A 17,597-nucleotide genomic window follows, 5' to 3' on the forward strand; every position below is an offset into this window, starting at 1 on the left:
GAAAATCCCAAAACACCTCCGTTAAACCCAACAGCTCAGTAATAATTCTTGGTTTTAATTAACCAAGATCTATAAGCAGCTGTATCTATCAATGCAACGTCTACAATATGAAAAATCATCATATCGGATATTTACTTCGTAGTTAACACATCTATCTGTCTACGAATAACATTGAATTAATTTGTCACTTTGTTCCACAAATACAAGTTTAAAGAAAAACGTTTGGTAAGTTTATTTTTGCAATCTACACACACGCTCCGAGTTGAGGTATACGTTGAATTTTTCAATAATCAGTAGATTTCTTCTCACATGAGCTATTACATAACATCAGATCAGGGGATTCCGTGACCGAGTGGTTACGGTCGCTGACTCAAATCATTTTACCCTCACCTAAATTGGTCTGAAACCTCGCTTAAGTATAAAAATGTTCCAGGTAAGACTGCCATCTATCTGGCTTCCGGGAGGTCAGTGCTTCTACGTGGATGCCCGCTCATGCATGAAACATTGTACAGAGGGGTAATTGGCGTCTTCCTCTCTCCACCAATAAAAGTTGGAAAGTCGCCATATGACCCATAATTTTGTCAGTTTGATGTTAAACGCATCAAAAACAAAACAAAATAACATCAAAATCATAAAGAAATCTAGATTCCATGCAGTATATATTCTGCGCTATATGATTTATTAACAGACTGATAGAACGGGCGCTAGAACTCGTTTGCTTAGCATCATTTCGAGAAATAAATAGACAATTTCGTTTGAAGGGGAAACTTTCTAGACAACATATAGATACAAGATAAGAAATATAACAATTGAAATGCGTCATTTTCGTCTATAATATCAATTTTGTTTCGAATTACCTATTATTTTTAGATTCAAGAGAAATATACATATAACATTCATCCCCCCCCCCCCAAAAAAAAAAAAAAAAAAAAAAAAAAAAAACTCATTTATGTTCTTAAATTAAGAAATAATATACAACGAACTGTTTTATTATATCTAAACATATACATGTATGTCTGTGGAATAATCTCACGAGTACTACATTGTACAAGCGGCGTATAACCGATTGGGGTGTTTAAATAGATTAAAACATGGTTCTGCACAGAAACCCCAGAGCCAGATATTTCCATTCACATTTTCAACTTGTGATAGATTTATTTTTGCTTATATTCTGTATTCTTCAACTGATACAAGATAGGCTTGTAAGATTTAACTTTCCAGCACTGGCAAAGACATGGGAAACTCCTGTCCGGCATGTAAGACAAAACTCTCATATATATCTCTGAATTTTAGTTTGCAAATCCGGGCTTTTCGCCTGAAGTTGTGTTCTTTGGTTTTGTAGGCGTATGCCCTGTTAAAACTGGGAGGAAGATCAGAGCATGGTTATTATTTCACGCACGGAAAAAGATGAGATCCTCGCGTTAACTAACATTCCGAGCACTGGTTTTGTAAAATGAATATTTGCCGAGTAAACCAATTATCACAGACATTAACATAAATAAATGTATGAAATTTCAGCAGAGTATTTGTACTCAATGATTGTCGGAGAACTTTTATAACATGTTGCTTCGTGTGTTGTATTTCATCACGTACAATGCATCGTCTTTCAGATAATCAGCCGCGGAGACGGTAAATTATTGGCGTGAGAGATATAAATCATATATCAAAATGTTGTGTACTGTATCATTTGCGACAATTAACAATTCACGTGGGTGCTGTTGACGTCTAGAGGGAAATATGATATATACGGAAACTTGTAAAGTTGAGATGCTCCGTTTAAAAATTCTTACATGCGTTTATATAAGATTTTTTTTTTTATATAAATTGACCTGAGCATTTTTGTGTTTTACATGAAATGCTTTCTGTTGCCATTGCGTGTGTTGGCCTGGCTGAGATTGCTTTCATTTACACTGTCCGGTGACAGCAGTTAACCTGGTGAAGGAATGGTAGATGGATTAAATCGAATTGAAACTAGTAAAATGTCTGTAGTCTGCGAAGCAGATGGAAACTATAGTATGGTCGAGATGGTTCTTAGCTGATTGGAATAATCAAACGGCCTTTTGGCGGCAGAAAATCTCGTCCATAAACTATTTTCAAGAATAGAAACTTTTATTGCAAAAAGAGCAATTGAGGCAGGCACCGTTACATGCAGCATTGCAATGCGTATTTTACTGTGATAATGCTAATCATTACATCGTAGGTTAATTAGAGCATTTGCACAGCTCGGAAGTTCAGTGCGTTTACCCGGCGAAGAATTCTACGGTATTTGCTCTACGCCGAAGGCATTTACATAGACAACTGCACTGTACGGAAGTTCAAGGCCTTTGCATCTCCCACAAGATTCAGGATACTTGGGCAGCACGAATGTTCAGAGAATTTACACAGAAAAGAAGGCCCGGGGCATATGCATGGTGGGGGTTGTCAGAACATCGGCACGGCGCAGAGGGTCAGGGACATTGTACGGAGCCTTAGGTCAGGGTATTTTACGGAGCAGTGTGTCACGGAATTTCCACGAAAATATAACAATTAGTCAACATTTTCACATTACGAAGTTACCAGTTTTTGATATATACATTTTGCATTTTCCCTTAATTACTAGGTATATATTTTTACGAAGAATTTGAATGCTTGAATTTGCATCTACATTTACGCTATTATCTTTTTTTCATGGTTTTCCCCTTTTTTCATCTAGAAAATAAAAGCATATTTAAAAAGTTTAAATCAAATAAATACTTTTAGCAATTCATATAAAAACAATTCCTGGATCTCAAATAATGTGTTCAATGCTTTGGGTTTAAGCGGGCTTATAGGAGTTCAGGATCTACCCAGGAATCAGCTCTGTCTTAAATGATATCCCAGATCTGAGATCTTCCTACGACATCAAAAACTTGAAATTCGGCACATTTTGTATAACAGTTACGTATGACGTTAAACCCTACAAAAAGACCACATCTCCCAAAGTAATATTACAGGGATATATTTATTGTTCATAGCGAAAATTGTGGCAGCCGCATTGCATACACGCCATTATGACCCTTTAATCACTTTGCCAAAGATGTCCTCATATAGAAGATACGAAAACCAACGCCATTTATCAGCAAACAATCAATTACTAAGCAACATTTGGCAAAAAAACTCCCACAAAGACAGAGTTCCAGAAGGAAAAGCTACATTAAAAAATTGCAACCGCCCATGCATTAGATATTGTTAAATCTGGCAGATAATATTCGCAGGAGTAGAAGGTTTAAATCAACTTTCCAGAAATGTTTAATCCATTTATTAGAGAAGGTTGTTGGTTTCCCACTACGTAATTTTCTGGAAAAATCCATCAAGAAAAACATCAGGCTGCCGCTTTGAATTAAGTTTAACAAGTTTAACTTGTCTTTATAAATGTGAGATAATTTCTAGGCGTTCTTTAGGCCAACGCTCTTGACAATCTTTGCGTTGGAATTAATGTCATAACAGATACGGCTGCACATGAACTGAAAATCAGATAGAATAGTGTGTTATTTCTGTCAATACTTCATGTTCGATATCTTATTAACTTGGTTTAATGGGCATGGCTCAACATTGATAAAATATTAAATAAAAAATCAAAACGGCTTGAAACGTCTTCAAATGAGTTTTTATTTGCCGACACAGACGACATTAGGCAGTAGCGTATATTTCATTACAGTAAGACTGCATATGGTTTTAAAATTGATAAGCATATTGATACATTTTAACCCTTAACCTGTAAATTTCTATAATGAACTTGTCCATCTTTCAATTCGGACAGTACCATTAATTAGTCTGATCAAGATCTGCACTGTTCGCCATTCAGTCAGTATCTTTTTGGTAAGCTCCCCTTTTAACAGTTAACGGTACTGTCTAAATTGAAAGATGGACCATTCTATTTTAGAAATTTAGCAGGGTAATGGTTAAACATAACTTTACAACAATGTTTCTTCGTTGGCCCTTTACCAAATTCCTCAAGGTCATTTTTATTTGTTAACAAGTATAAGAGCATAATAGTTTTCTCTATATGATTATACGGAATATATCTAGAGTTCTTTTCTTGGACAGTAGGCCTGATTTCGAAATACTTTCAGCGAAATGTCTTTTGGCAATTCTCTTCACAATTCCTTTCATTCATGTTGATTTTTGAAAAGCGCGGCCGTCGAGGATTTGGCTAGTTTTTCTTATGCGACTGTATGGAAATCTGTAGGAATCTTCTGAAACCGCTGGCCTGAATTTTTAAAGAAGTTCAAAGACATGTTGCTTGGATGACCTTTTATCATACATGTATTCTTTTCAATCATTCAGTCATTAATAATTAAAACATGTCCGTAATGTTTATATGGCTAAAGCGGGAACTTCCTACCACAAACTGACGATTTTATTGATTTCAAAATAATTTCATACAAATATTTCTTGGTGTACATCCATCAAACCTATCCAGATTATTCAACTGTTAAATATATTGCTACCGGGGAGTGGGGTGCCGCTTTCTTGATATATGTATGATATCAAATGTTTTCAGTAACTGCTGACTTAATTTCAATATACATTTTTGTACTATAATGTTCTTGTATTGTATTGTTCTGAAATACTCCTTATGTGACCATTTTCCACGTATGTTTAAACTGATTGCATTTTGTAAAAAGCATGACAAGCCGGGAGTTCGGTGACTATCCCCTGCATATATGTAGTAGAATTCTTAAAAATATTCTTTCTAGGAACTGCCGACATTAAATTGATTTCGAAGAATGTTCCTTCAGTGACCCTCAAACAATTTTATTCAAGTTATTATTCAATTATTACTGTTTGTAACATACATGGCCAGAGAACCTAGTCATTTTTCCTATATGTATACATATATATTCATATATGTAGTGAAAACTTAGTAAAAATCTTGTCAGAAAAACGCTTGCCAAATGTCAAAGTAATTTCACACATGTTTCTTTTTTTTTGCGTGATACTTGTTTTGTTCAAGCAATCTGTGAAGCGTAGGTTAGCGATCTAGGGTCATGATGACCCTCTTGTTACTGTAGTGGAACTCGATATACAACTTACTAAAACTATCGAACGCCATTCTAAATAAAGTAATACGTATATTCTTTATTGTACCGCCTTCGGAAATTTGCTGAAAATACAACATTTTATCGGGAAACGTTAGAAATGTCCTTTCAAGACAAAGTATAACTTAAACATTAAGATGCGAATGAATGCAATTAATATCAGTATATGTCTGTTACAATTACTTTGCAGGAAGTCATATACAAAATGACCTTTCTCACTTACGTATATAGAAGAAGTTTATCCAACTCATGCATACATAATTTTTCATGCAAATCGCTTTTGGAAGGTAAATTGTTCTATCCAAGTAACCGCACATGCCTGAAATAATGCCCGTGGGGGCATATGGTATCTTCATCCACCATCAAAAGCTGGATAACTCGCATATCACTAAATTGTGTCTGTGTGGCTCTTAATCCAAAAAAAAAAAATATATCCAGTTCTTGAATCAATGTAATAATAATGTCACTATCATGTGCAATAATATTATTACGAACAAATAAATCGTTAGACAGAAACAAAAACACTTTCAGCAATTTCATTTTATCTTGAGAAAGGTCTAGCAAAAATCACAGTAATTCAACGACATATGCTTATTGAAACACACACCATTCAACAACGGTAAAATAGAAAAAAATGCGTATTGTTTCAGTTGTCAGTTTAGTTCTATATAAATTATGTATCAACAACAATTTATTGATTCATTAAAAGGATGTTCCTCTCATCTGCCACATTGCCATTTCACCATAATGGCCCATGTGCGTGTTCCTGTTGTGCTTTATAGACACCATAGGAGTGTTTGGTGGCAACATTACCGAAGGATTGAGTCCCTTATCATTGCCCCACAGACACGGTGGTATGGCGATATAACCTGTTTCATCATATTTGTCATGCGTAACATTACCCTTTCCGAGAACTGGAACCTGTTCGCAAAGTAACTCCATTTCGTGACCGGTATCGTTCCTATATAGAGACATTGATATACAAGACGGTGCATGGCAGTGTCCACCAGCGTAAATTAGTCGAATGTTGCTCACGGTCCATTTATACGTGATCGTGTGGACACACTCACAGTCATCACCGTCTGGACATTTTCCGGTACAAGTTGTTCCTGGAGTAGGAGTCTTTTCTGGCCAATTAGGGTAACCAGGAATAGGTTTCCCTGGAAGTGCAAAGGCAGGTGGAATGTCATATTCCCCAGCCCAGGCTTCTGTTTGGTAGTATATACGCTGAAGATTGTAATGCGATACTTGCTCGCCGTTAATTTCATATTCCTGAAACCAAAATCGAAATTTCATGTGATATCTTAAAAGTTCAGGCCTGATTGGCTGATCCGCATCAAGCATAATACGCTTGTGTTTGCAGCATCGCAGACCACCAGCATACTGCTTTGAGTTACATGTTGGGTTTCGTTGACTAAATAGGTCAGCAGCAGGTGGCGGTACGCAATTTTTTGTAAATGAGTCACATGAAGTCCCATTTGTATCGCACAGTTGGCCAATACTACCTATATCACAGATGCAATTTGGTTCAGCTTTAGTCATTAGTGTCAAAACACCACTTGTCCTGTTTTGGTGATATGCAAACATTTGACTTGATCCTATGGCAGAAATCATGTTTATTTGAGATTGCACTGACGGGTTAAACGTGTAGTGTTTGTTCGTTTTTCCTTTAAGGGGTCGTGTCAACATTACTGTTCTTATATCATCGGCAACTTTGCTGGACACTACTTGAACAGAATTTTCCAATGGATCTCCGGGACAGTGTTCAGCTTCGCTTCCACATGTACCAATCTTACGTTCGTAGACTCCCGTCGAATTCACAATTATTGTATATGGAGAGTCAGTCATGTGACTTGCGTTGAATCCGATTCCAAACCAAACATTAGATGGACCAGAAATGGTGATCATTGCTGTTGTACTGTTAAGATCTACCTTAGATGTTGTCCCAATGCTAAAGCGTGCAGTTCCAGATCTCGTAGGAGAGGTAGAACATTTGGCAGAGCTCTGAAATCTGTTATATGTAACTGTCCATGTACCGTCTGATGACGATTGCACTGAGCATCCATGTGGCACTGAATTTGTAGGAGAAGATACCGTTACGTTCTTACTTGCCTTAATTCCTAGCATTTCAACTGAGCTGAAGCATTCAGAAGCACTCACCACTGTAGCAGATTGGCATGAGGACCGCGATACACATGTGTAATGATGAGTAACAGTCTTTGTTTTGGTGTCTTTGCCATAAATTGATGGATCCCCACCATATCGTGAGTTACATGGGCACTCAAGTATTCCAGAGTAGGGGGATCCACCTTTCGGCATTCCAAGTCCATACCTTGCTTGTTTGGGTTCGGGTCCTGGTACTGTGTGATCAGTGCAATTGTTTATGTCTTTTGGAGTAATACCACAGTCACGGTTCCTTGTATCTATCTGCATTGGTGTAATATGCCACATATTTGGGGAATCAATCAACTGTGCATATCCTGTCGGGTAGCCGTGGAAGCTTTTTCGAGATTCACCACCATTACCTTCACTAAACAGTTGACTGGTTGGTATGTTCTTGTTGATGCGTTCTCCGGCAGATGGTTTGTCTATAGCCATCCATTTCATGGGCGAACCATGAACTCTTACGTCATTCGGATCTGGGTTAGGTATTCGGACCATTTCGGAATGATTTCCGGTCATCCATGCTTGGTAGTGGTGGTTATATGCCCAGTTAATCGGAACGGAGACATCAGCACCAGGGTTGACACCGGGTTGACCTACCGGCGATACCATTACCTGATCTTGCTCATACCCAGTTATGGCCATGACCTTTCCTAAAAATGAAACACTGCTTTCAATTAAAAAAACATAACTTTGTCGCAATAAAGAATTTTGAAAATTGTCTTAGAGTTTATGCGTGTGCGTTAGGAATTCCAGTGGCACTTGACTGTAACCTAAGAATATTGCAGGAATTTAGAATGTGGTTTTATGCATAGCGATAATATTTCAAACAAACAGTGTAAGATCACTCTCCACTGTGTTTTTTGACTTGTATGTTTTATCAAATATATATTCAACTTCGTCAGGGTATTTTATATAATATAGTTCACATCTATGCATACGCTGTTGGCTGGTCTGCTTCTATGGAATCGTAGTCCTTGTTGTTTAAAATTGATACGTTTCATTCACATTTTTGGAGGCAAAGAATAAAATCAAACTATATCATAACTGACTTTGTTTATTACAGATGTAGCAATTAGTTTAAGACAAATTGATCAATGTGAACATATCTTGGCTGAAGGACCTGAGAGAAAATTAAGTCTTGGTTATACCAAAGATTTTGCTCTTGAGAGGGTTATAGACCAAGGAAAAGGAAATACATTTCATTGCAGAAAATGCTATATTGCTCCGAGGTGAGGTTGAGAGAGGTAAATTTTCTTTTTTGACATAATTCCATTAAGAAAGATTTTTTTTCCAAACGATGGTCTAGCATTATTTTTACATGTCCTGAAGATTTCTGCATATCAAACAGTGACAAATGGCTTGCGAGGAACCTAGCGATGGGAATCTGTAAAAGCTGTCTCTCGGGAGGATCTTACTTACTTTTTAACTAATATTTAGTTCGTCCACTATCGCTGTTGGACATGTCGAACGGTTTGGACTGCTTGCGCCTAATAATTATAGTTTGCTGCTATATAATGATAGATACTTATAAAAGTATATTTTACAGAAGAGAGGAATTAAATGTGCAACATTTAGACCTTTGAACCTGTCGATAATTTCTTTCGGAAGTGGGTTGTTGCCCTGGTCTGTCCAGAAGACCTCGCCATAATGTGTGGCTATTTCTGGGGAATAAACATCAAAATATTCATGGCCTTTGCTTGAGTAGTCGTCGTTGAATGGTACCCCCTGGTTTCCTCCACTTGCTACCAGGTATTTACCATTCATGTTGCTGCCACTTGCGTGTCCTGTATAAAATGCAAATATATTCTCAATTTACTAAACGGAGACTCCAGTACGACGGGACTTTGGAGAATGTCTTTATCAAGTATTGAAAAATCTGTATTTAAGCAGATTGCTTACACTATTCCCTCAAAATATTCAACTTTAAATAGAAACGCACTTTTCCGTCCGGGCTATCAATGATCTGAAAATCAAAGAGTTTTCTGACCTTAGTACACTATGCAGACACTGATACAACGCGCTACTAAAGACACATTTGGAATTGTAGCAATGTCCAGCCTGCATTTGTTTCAGAAAAGGAAAGGGAAAAGATTACAAGAACTAAAGTCGGACGAATATGAATAATGTGACAATGGCTTGATATGCTGGTCTTTTAACACTGTTGTTCAATACTGGTCTTTTGTGCAGGTGCATTGTCATGAATAAGGCAGATGCCCTGTAAAACAGTTTGTGGGTGACGTTTAACGTAATGTTATTTAAACTGATTTAGAACTTGTTCCAGTAATAGATCAGCCGAGTGCACTGGGTTTGTTCACAACAGGGCCATTGGAATTGTAGAAAAAATGTGTAAAGAATCCGTTTGCAACATTGAGCTCTTTTTGATATAACTGGTCGTTCTTTTCTGACTTTTATAGATTTTAGATGCTTTTTGCAATATTGTAGCATTATGGATTTTTAGACAAGGGTACCCTCTAATTTCAAGTGTTTAGTCAGGATTTCATGAACCCTTTCGATGATCGCGTTGATATAAAAATAGAAGTTAACAGTTTTAACATTTTATATGTAACATCTAAAGTACAAGGGACACTGTGTTTTTGTTTTGTTTAAAGTTACACCAACAAAATTAAGGTCTTATGTTGCATTTTCCAGCCACTGATGGTCAAGAGAGACACAATGTGCTTCTCAGTACATTGTAAAAGCACCAGTTGTTGCCTAGGTAGAACTAGCGCCCTTCCGTAAGACAGCTTAAATATTTCTTCACATGAAGAATTTTACATCCCAAGCGTGATGTCGATGCTACAAGTGACTTAAAGCTAGCTATCTAAAACCACTTGGCAAAAGATGGCTCTATAGCCTGGCCCAGGTCGGGGTGTAATGATTACCGTAATTTTGTGTATGACGCGGATTTATTAATTTGGACGTAACACCTATCAATGTGAATACAAAGTAAAGTTGCAGATAGTTTTGTTTTCATAACCCGCCATCCTATTTAGGCTATGCTGAGCATAACACTAATTTGCGACATTAAAGTTTTAACATGTTATTTATATGTTATTTATATGCATTCGTCATTATATTAAATCAGTATTTTTGGTGTTATTACAGGCAGTATTTCGTCACTTAAGTTCAGAGAATGTATATAAGTAAAATGAATATGTAATAGATACTTGCCTTGCGTGAACCATAACGACACTAGCGACACTAGAGTTAGGTAGAAATTAGGTGATTCTGAAATGAGAATATATGCAGCGGCATAATAATTATATCACAATTTCACGCAATTAACAGCATAAATGGAAGCGGAACGGTTTGTTTAAAATATGTTTTACTAAAATCTAAAACATGTACATATGCATCAATAATAAAAATATAGAAAAATAGAGAATATTTGTTTGTTTTGGGCGAATATGGAATATTTCTCACCGAGATGTGAGAAAACTTCAAATATTTTCACGAGCGCGTAGAACGAGTGAAAATGTGAACATTTTCTCATTTTAAGGTGAGATATATTCCATATTCACGAAAACAAACAAATTTTCTTTTTATTTTATGCTTAATTGTGTTGAGATATGCTTTTTACAACAAATTTTAATCTTAGCGCGGGAAACAGACGCGCGTAAACAAACATGACGTCAGACGTGTTGTGACGTTAAAGACGCGCACGAAATAAAGTTCCATTTTATTTTTCTTCTTGCTACAAAACGTCATGAAATTCATATTAAGTAAAATAATTTGAATCGAGAAATATAACATAAAAAAAAAACAAAGTGCAGCTACAATTTTCATCCTTATTTAAGGAAATAATTTAAAATTAATACTCAGTGTACAAGTAGATCGGCAAAGCTATAGCATTTACAGTGAGTGATATGCAGTGAGTGATATGAATTATATCTCACTGATAAAACACAGTATTTCATCAGTTAGCATAAAATAAATGCATTAAATGAACGCAAAATACAAAACGTCATTAAGCAAAAAGCGATAATAAAAGATTCTACAGCAGCGAACGGAAAGCAATCAGCGAATGCAAATAATATAGACGGAAAAAGTATAAAAATGCAATTCCCACTGACCAAAAACTGAAAAAAAATCCACACGAAAAAATATAACAAGACATTATTTTAATTTATTAGAATCAATCAATGAAACAATACAGCCAACATCTTCAAGCAAACAATAACTAAAATTCATGATTTCGATAAAATGGAATCGAACAATATAAAAATACATATATAAATAATATCATTTTAATAAACAAGATCAAAAATTTTGATCATATAGCTTGAAACATACAAACAAAGTTTGCTTTTATCAATGAGACAACACAGTAAAATTATATGAGCCGTGCCATGAGAAAACCAACATAGTGGCTTTGCGACCAGCATGGATCCAGACCAGCCTGCGCATCCGCGCAGTCTGGTCAGGATCCATGCTGTTCGCTTTCAAAGCCTATTGGAATTAGAGAAACTGTTAGCGAACAGCATGGATCCTGACCAGACTGTGCGGATGTGCAGGCTGGTCTGGATCCATGCTGGTCGCAAAGCCACTATGTTGGTTTTCTCATGGCACGGCTCATATTACAACAGACATAAAAGCAACAGTTACTGTAAAATATAAACAGCAAAATAAAACCAACAGCATCTTTTTCAAAAACAACGTATGTCGAGTATAACAGTAACATACTAGTAGTCAGTTACACCGCAAACGATTAAAGATAAAGATAAAGAATAAGTGACAATATCATCTTTAAGGAGACAACAACTTTAACTAAACAAACAAATAATTTCTAAAACGTTATAAATACATGGTCTTACCAGTCAAGCCTGCCATAACCAGACTCTGATCAGAGAATTATGATTACAGTTTCCTTACAGAAACATTTTTAAAATAACCTACTGATAACAGTGGCTTGACCTTAGTCGAGTGAATGACCTAAATATCTCCATTGCATAGGACAAATAGGACAAACCTTGGAGAGGTAAATAAAGTCAAAAAGTAGAGATTTCATAACTTTGTTTTAAGCGACAAACTGGTATCGTCGGAATGTTATTATCTTTCGCAAAATAAGCAATAAAAAGAACAACAAAGAAATATGGCCGAATTCCATTTGCCCTTGCAATACACAATGTTACATCAATTTTGTGTACCATCACAAATTAATTAATGCTGTTTCTAAATAGTTCACCTACCTAGTATTTGGTGTTACTTTGCTCAACACCTGTCAAACATGGTTATAGACATGGCAAAAGTCAAGGCGTAGGTAATGCTTTTGTTTTATAATGGCGTTTCTCCTCCTTTCAGCGAGTTCGAACATACGATTAATACCTATGAATGTGAAATAAGTTTGTATAAAATTTAATGGCACGTCCGTCCTTCAAGTGAGTATAAACTATGTACTGTGAAATCATTAATATTCGTGGGGGACTAATTTTCGTGGATATCGTGGTTGAGTCAATCCTCGAAATTTAATCCCAACAAACAAGTAAAATTCCCATTCATTTTATATTCAAATGTTGAAATCCACGAAATAGTACCCCCCACGAAATTGCTGTTTTGACCAAAACCACGAAATTCCATGCCCACGAAATTAAATGATTTTACAGTATTATAACATCAGATGGTTCGTCCGTCCAGAGCAGTATTTTGGTTACCGATCTGACTTTAGAACTGATGGCGGTTTTATCTTAGTTGTCCCGTGTTTTTTGATTACTTTTCAACCTGATATCTGAACGTTACTAACAACTGTACCATATAGACGAATGTAAACGGACAGTAGAATAAAATATATCGAAACAACGGACAGGAATGTCTGGTGATTTCAATTGTGTTCGAAACTTCGTCTTGCTGCCTGGGGTGGGCCCGCCCGCATAGCTCAATAGGGAGAGCGCAGATCTACGGATCGCGGGGTTGTGAGTTCGATCCCCGGGCGATTGTGTCTGAAATCATTCGTCCTCATGGCATTTACTTGCGGAGAACAGGTTTGTACTGGTACAGAATCCAGGAACACTTGAATGTTACAATACAATACAAATCTTTATTGTGATTTAGGCCTCCGGCCCATACACCATCAATCATATACATTATACATATATACAAACATAACATTTACATACAACAACTCTTATAAGGAATAATGAAGTAAATATTAACTATTTATATCACTCATGTCATAAAAAGCATTTGTTTTGAGAAAGAGGTTTGTACATAATTTCTAACTTTTTAAAGCTTCAATACATGCCTGTCCATGTATCTTGCCGAAACGAAATAAAGAAAAGACATGGACAGAATAGATTAATATCTGTACCTTTGTTACTATGCCCAACTATCAGCCTTGTCAAGGCAAGACCAATATCTTGGCTATAATGAAAGTAATGCTTTTTCATAAAATAAAACTTATACAAAATATAAATACAATAGTTATGGCATATGTAAAACATACAACACAAAATTTAAACTATCTCTATCTCAGACAGCCGTAACTTTAAAGCATTATATATATAAACTGCAGTATTTTTAATAATATTTTCATTTTTGGAAGCCAACAAAATATTAAATTTATGAACATTTGGATTTTCATAGAATTTTTTTGGTATGTATTTTTTCGAAGTGTTTTATACAAAGGACATACTAATATAAAATGACATTCATTTTCAACAACATTTTTGCAATAAAAACAAAATCTCCTGTCTCTGTCTATACCAAAATAACGACCTTGTTCAATCATTAGCGGATGTGAGGATATTCTCAAAGTACTGAAAGCATATCTATATTTCTTAATATCTAATATATCAAGATAAGGTTCATACATAAAGGTTGTTTTAAAGTGCCTATAAGAGATCAACTTGGCATTATTATTACATTCTTCCGACCATTCTTGTAAATATTGATCTTTTAATCGCTGCACATACTGGCATACAAATAATTCAGGGTTCTGACAATTCTGATTTTCCCAAATATACCCAAATCCATTTCTGTATAAATTTAATCTTACATTCGTTACCCAATTTTGGTAACCAATACTATCATAATAATATAACATCTGATAACATTTCTTAACATATCTATAATCAGGCATATTTATTATCCTGAGCCAATACCTTATACAACGTTTTGATGCTATAACATGCATAGGATATCTTTCACAATCACCAGCAACAGCTGCATTACAAGATTTAAGAGGAACTGACATAAACCGTTTACAAGCATACATTTGTACCTTTTCAATTTCATACATATAATCTAAACCCCATATTTCAGATCCATATAACAATATTGGAGCTATTTTAGCATCAAACAACTTAAAAATGTAGTTTTCGTCATAGGCATTAAATGATTCAAAGATGATAAAAGAGACACTAAGATCCTTTTTGCTTTACAAGCCATATGATCAGACATTTTATACATAGAAAGTTTACTGCTAAAAAATAAACCTACATAACAAAAACCGTTAACTACTTGGATTTTCTCCCCATTATATAACCATTTTTCATGTCTTGATAGATGCCCACCGTTCTTAAAGACAATTATTTTTGTTTTCTGAATATTTACACACATTTTCCATTCATGACAATAATTAGATAATATATTTAACTGTTGTTGCAGACCATTTACTGTATCTGCAGTTAAAGCAACATCATCAGCAAACAGTAACATTAAGATCTGAATCATATCTGGAGTTAATTGTATACCAGAGAGGCCTCTTTCATCCATAGCAACATATAATTCATTTATAAATAATGAAAAAAGAACAGGGCTTAAATTACAGCCTTGACGTAGCCCAATAGGGCAGTCAAATATGTCACTACACACAGTTCTGTTTCTTACACAGGCTTTAACTGAATTATATATACTTTTTATAGAATCTAGAAGGTGTCCTTTGACACCATATTTTGACAAGACAGAGAACATTTTTGGTCTATCTACACTATCAAATGCTTTTTTAAAGTCAATAAAAGCAACATATAACTTTCTTCCTTTTCTACATAAATGCTTGTTTGCAAGTGAATATAAAATAAAACCATTATCTATTGTTGAGTACCCAGAGCGAAATCCAGCTTGTGCTTCTGTGATTTTGCTATAAGCATTAGTAAAAAATGTTAGTCTTTTATTTAAAATACTCACATATATTTTACTCAAAATTTGTAGTAATGTTATTCCTCTGTAATTGTCAGGGTTATCTATTGGTCCCTTTTTGTATACAGGTATTAGGACAGATACTGACCAATTTTCAGGAAAAACATTACTCACAAAAATTCTATTAAAAAGTTTGCGCAAATAAGGTAACAATACATTCACTGTGGTAATAAAATGCTCAGGTATCAAAAGACCAGCAGAGGATTTATTTCTCTTCAATTCATTTACAGCATAAATAATTTCTTCATCAGTAATTTCACCATTGAACAATACATTTTCAGAATCATCAGTGAATTCCAAATTTTCATTTTCATCAATATAATCATCAACACTGATATCATCGCTATTTTCAAAACCGGACTGAAAAACTGACTCAAAATGTGCTTGCCAATCTGCAGTTGCAATTTTTGGAATTGTATTTGGTATATTCTGTGAAGATTTAATTTGACTCCAAAATTTCTTTGAATCTCGGACAGATGATGTAATAGTGTTAAGATTATTTCTATAATATTCATGTTTCTTTGCTTTACAAACTCTATTAAATGTTTTTTTACTTTCTATGTAAGAAGTCAAATCATTAACATCTTTACTATATCGGAACTTCCTCAACAATTTATTTTTTACATTTCTGTTTTTTACACACTCATTATCAAACCATTTATTCTTATTACACTGTCTTTTACATTTTTTTACTCTTTTCATTTCTTTACAATTTTCTAAAATAAGACATTCAAAATTTGTTATGATATCATTTATATCTGCTGACATGTCTGACAACTTTCTATCTAGTGAATCAAAATCACCATTAAGAACACTATTTTCAATATTTTCATAGTACCTTTGCTCCTCATCTTTGCTATAAAATTTATAGAAAGTTGAATCTGATTGAGTGTTCTCTTGACAAATATTGTCATTCACTGTATTTCTGTTTTGTGTACATAATGAACATGTTACAGGTAGATGCTTAAAATTAGACATAGCATCAACACAAAAGTTACACATATTTATAAATATAGCTTTAGATGCAACAAAATAGTCTATAACGCTACATCCTACAGAATCAATAAATGTGAAATCACCTTTATAAGCATCTTTATCAACCCTCCCATTCAGAATTGAAACACCATATGTTTTGCAAAAGGCTATTAATTCTTGTCCTTGTTTATTTATAACTTTGTCACAGGACACTCTGTTTGTAGTAATTGTATCATTAAGAATATTAGAATATTCTTGAAATAATGGTACATTTTTGTCTGACAATACAAAATCATCCAGTTCTGCAGTACGAGCATTAAAATCACCACATAAAATAAGGTCAAATTCATGTAGATTCTCCATATTAATAATTTCATTTTCAAGGCTCTGTAGTCCAGACTCTGACTTATTGTCATAGAAAGGTGATCCAACTGGTGGAAAATATATACACGCATATAAGAGTTTCTTCTCAAACTCAGTTACATGTTTATCTATTTCTAATATAACGCCATACTGAAAATCCTGGCTAACTTGTTTAACATATTTAGCCATATAGTCCCTAATCAAAACAATTACACCACCCATATTCCGACCACCTCTTTTAGATTTTATGGCTGGACATATAAATATTTTAAAATCATTAAAATATGGAATCACTTTCTGCACATCAGTTTCCCACGTTTCAATAAAACCAATGATATCAAACTTCTGGCAATACTTTATGAAATCAGCATCTGTCAATTTGTTAGATAAGCCTTCTACATTCCACTCTAGAAAGGAAAGTTTTTTAAGATTGGTAGTAGGTATAGGGCCTTGACCTGATTCCTAGATATCAGTACTTATGCTTCCATGTTTTTGGTTTGTATTCTCAATTACTGAGTTTATACTTATATCAGATCCACTTTTGGAGATTTTGCGCACGCCCCGTTTAAATATGCGAGTTTTAAATGCATCATGAGTTTCATCAGTATCATCTGTTATTATTTGTAGCCGCCCACCTTTGTAATAAGCTTTTTGTCCCTTGGCTCTCAATGATTTCAAAACTGTACGCTGTCTTATTGTTAGGTCATCTGAAATTCGAATTCCGTTTTCCCTCAGCTCATCACGACCGTTAAACATTTTCAATTTCAGGCTGAAATCACTAAGTTTTATAAGCACCATACGTGGTTCATCATTATCAGTTTCACCATATCTCTTTGCAAATTTGATTTCTTTTTGATCAATACTTTTATCTGGACAGGCAATATCAAGAACATTACTTTT

The 17,597-nt window shown here is 34.9% G+C and overlaps 1 protein-coding gene across 1 annotated transcript; it reads right to left on the reverse strand.

The window, feature by feature from the left end:
* Positions 1-5,246: 5,246 nt before the first annotated feature.
* On the reverse strand, positions 5,247-12,136 carry LOC123541294 (uncharacterized). The gene is made up of 4 exons (XM_045326710.2): positions 12,041-12,136; positions 10,398-10,454; positions 8,804-9,010; positions 5,247-7,876 (listed from the first exon to the last, which is right to left on the reverse strand). Exons 1-4 carry the CDS (start codon positions 12,054-12,056, stop codon positions 5,763-5,765), a joined length of 2,394 nt encoding a protein of 797 aa, XP_045182645.2. The 5' UTR covers positions 12,057-12,136; the 3' UTR covers positions 5,247-5,762.
* Between the last annotated feature and the right edge of the window lie 5,461 nt (positions 12,137-17,597).

Source organism: Mercenaria mercenaria, chromosome 16 (assembly GCF_021730395.1).
Source record: "Mercenaria mercenaria strain notata chromosome 16, MADL_Memer_1, whole genome shotgun sequence".
Classification (NCBI taxonomy): domain Eukaryota; kingdom Metazoa; phylum Mollusca; class Bivalvia; order Venerida; family Veneridae; genus Mercenaria; species Mercenaria mercenaria.